The 3198-nt window shown below is 45.7% G+C and overlaps 1 protein-coding gene across 1 annotated transcript in view; it reads left to right on the forward strand.

The window, feature by feature from the left end:
* The first annotated feature begins 1245 nt into the window (after positions 1 to 1245).
* Positions 1246 to 3198, forward strand: part of LOC106306777 (chaperonin CPN60, mitochondrial-like) — an 8541-nt gene continuing 6588 nt past the window's right edge. The window contains exons 1-7 of the mRNA XM_013743523.1: positions 1246 to 1927; positions 2030 to 2119; positions 2198 to 2278; positions 2358 to 2426; positions 2559 to 2636; positions 2735 to 2830; positions 2923 to 3022. Coding sequence (XP_013598977.1) covers positions 1922 to 1927; positions 2030 to 2119; positions 2198 to 2278; positions 2358 to 2426; positions 2559 to 2636; positions 2735 to 2830; positions 2923 to 3022 — 520 coding nt within the window. The 5' untranslated portion in view covers positions 1246 to 1921. The remainder of the gene's footprint in view (positions 1928 to 2029; positions 2120 to 2197; positions 2279 to 2357; positions 2427 to 2558; positions 2637 to 2734; positions 2831 to 2922; positions 3023 to 3198) is intronic.

Genomic DNA, 3198 nt, shown 5'->3' on the forward strand with positions numbered 1-3198 from the left:
CAACGCGAGTTAACGAGAAATACTCTACCAAGTAAGGTTTTCCACAACACATGGTAGTCTTCGTCTGGAGGATCCTCGAAGGCAGAATCGTCGCACTTGACGTAAAAATAAGACCTCTGCCAGTCAAATGTCTTATTAGGGTGCCCCCTATCATGTTATAGCTTGGTCCCATTTTTATCGACAAAAGGCCGTCGTCCAACGAGCTGATGGACGTCAACTCCTCGAAAGCGCAAACACTTAGAGAGACGTCGATCTCGGCAGCCATGACCAATAAGGAAACCGCGATACGCCATGAGCCATTCAGGAACTGGCTGATCGTTGCGCCTCGGCGCCTCGCGTACGATGTAACCAGTCGTGGGATCGGGAACCAGAGCTTCGTATCGTCTTGAAAATAGGATTCATATACGCACTAGAACCCAACCGGCGGCGACTAAGGCCTCTGGCTTTTCGAAGGAATCAGGAAAGTCACCTCCAATCCGCGATGTTCCCTCAAAAGTTTCTTCACACTATCAAGAGTCGACCGCGTCTCGATAATGTTCTCCCAGGCCTGACCGCTCACATCCGGAGAGCGCAGGAACTCGAGAGCTACAGCCGGAAGTTCTTCGAAGATCTCTCCAGGGTAGTAGCATGTCGGTACGTAATTAACGAGTGACATGGGAGCTTCATGGTGAGTTTTTGTTTTGGAGAAAGTAGTGATTATCAGCAGCCTCTATTGTTGTGCGACTTCTAATCCTTTCTGAAACGTTAATTAGGTTACATGGAGTCTCCAACGACAACCCATTAGCTCCAATTATACGCCGTCTAGGCCTCAGTGGTGATGACTCCTTCTTGTATGATCATGATCTCCAAAGGTAATTGTTTCCTGCCATTTCTGTTTACGAGATAACCTCCCACCAGACGACATACCACTATCTATTCTACAACAACAACAACCTAGAGAGAAGCAACGAGGAAGAGAGAGAAAGTACCTGGATAACGCGGAGAAGAATGGAGAGAATGAGAAGTGGAGAGGTATTTATAGAGGAGGAGCGGGGCGTTCCCCCGAGGCGTCATCATTGGGTCTACATGGGCCTACATGGGCCTCGAAACAGTACCTAGCCGCCCGAAGAAATCGACGCGCCGTTTCGACTTCTCGCAATAACCGGTTCCAACCCAGGCCAAACCAACGGTCGAACTAAAAATCGGGCCTAACCAAACGAAAACCGGTTCGACCGGGACTCGATTAAACCGTCTAAAAACATGAGGATACATGACAAAGTCTCGCGATACGACGACCGAACAACGCACTTTCGCGATGGCCCGTCTGTCCTTCCAAACCATTAACTTTCCAAATTCATCAAGCTCGACAGAACGTCACTCGCCGATGAACTGGGGGGGACTTACTGTAGAGGATTGATTCGACCATCCCTCAAGGCCCGAAGAACAGATGGCCCGGCCCATACTAAGCGTAGCTAGAGCTCGAAGCGGCGGCTCGGAGCGCCGATCTCTCGGCGTGACATTAGAGTACTTTTAGTCGGTCGCGCATCGACTAAACACAGTCGGCTCAATGGCTCCTCGAAGCGATGTGGGCTTCTCGGTCCAGCGAGTTAAAAGCCCATAAAAGCGACGCGAGCTAGGTCACGGAAGAGCACCAAGTCGAGGAGGGAGACAACGTAGAGGGGATCCGAAATCATTCACACATACTTGGCGGCTAGATTAGGGTTTTTCCTTTATTATCTTGCCTTGTTGTATCTTTCCGGTAAAACTCTTCGAGCTCCGGCATCCTTTCCTTTACGCATTTCCTTTTCTTGTAACCGACGAAACGCTTTCCCGACCATCAATAAGACGTCTTTGCTTAACCCAAATTTAAAACCGAACGTTCCCTCGTTTAGTACCGTTTCCCGATCAAACAAACTCCATAGTGAAGGTGTTGGAGTTGGCTATGAAGGTATGTATGCTTTGTGTTCACTTAGTAAATTTGGAATCGTTCCTTTTTGTAAATGTTGTGTGAAAGGTATCTAATTTGATTTATTCAAATAAAAACTTATAGAGACAAAGGCCGCTACTGATTGTTTCTGAAGATGTTGAAAGTGAAGCTCTTGCAACTCTTATCCTTAACAAGCTACGTGCTGGAATCAAGGTTCGAAATTTAGACAACTGAAACTTTTCATTTAATCTTCTTCTTTAGATTCGGACTTATTGTTTCACCTTTCTACAGGTTTGTGCCATTAAGGCCCCTGGCTTTGGAGAGAATAGAAAGGCCAATTTGCAAGACCTTGCTGCCCTTACTGGTGGAGAGGTAAACCATTCGTTGCATTATGTGACTGTGAATACTACAGTCAGTTTAAAGTCAAGATTATTGACTTGGCTTAAAATAGGTTATCACGGATGAGCTCGGCATGAATCTGGAGAATGTGGACTTGGGCATGCTAGGGACCTGCAAAAGAGTAAGTCTTTGAAATCTCTCTCATGTATAGATGGTATCTCTTAGTATGAGATTAGATTGATCTGTCTATGGCGTTGCCAACATATCCTTTTTGGATTGTAAGTGTAGTTGACAAGTGTCTGGTTATTTGTAGGTTACTGTTTCCAAGGACGACACGGTTATTCTTGATGGAGCCGGCGACAAGACAGCCATTGAGGAAAGATGTGAGCAGGTAATTGTTAGCATTGTGCCCTGATAACTTTGGTTGGTAGAATTAGTATGCAAGAGTGTATGCAAGCTTACATAATTGTTTGGTACTGCGACTAACAGATAAGGTCAGCAATTGAACTGAGCACTTCAGATTATGACAAGGAGAAACTGCAAGAAAGGTTGACTAAGCTCTCTGGAGGAGTTGCAGTTTTGAAGGTTAGTTTATTTTGAAAATGTTTCAGTAGTAAACCAAAGGTGAGTATAGTTTTGTGGCTTGTTATAAACTCTGGGGCTCTTTTGGGTATAAGATTGGAGGTGCAAGTGAAGCTGAAGTTTGTGAGAAGAAAGACAGAGTGACAGATGCTTTGAATGCCACTAAAGCAACTGTTGAAGAGGGTATTTTGCCAGGTATGTCGCCGCCTCCAGCTAGGAACACTTACCACTTGAAGCTAAAAAGTGTAATGACCCCAACCCCAAGGTATCTCCAAAGGCCAACTTGTTTTTTTTAAAAGAAAGAGAGAGAGAGAGAGAGAGAGAGAGAGAGAGAGAGAGAGAGAGAGAGAGAGAGAGAGAGAGAGAGAGAG

This window comes from Brassica oleracea, chromosome C7 (genome assembly GCF_000695525.1).
Source record: "Brassica oleracea var. oleracea cultivar TO1000 chromosome C7, BOL, whole genome shotgun sequence".
Classification (NCBI taxonomy): Eukaryota; Viridiplantae; Streptophyta; class Magnoliopsida; order Brassicales; family Brassicaceae; genus Brassica; species Brassica oleracea.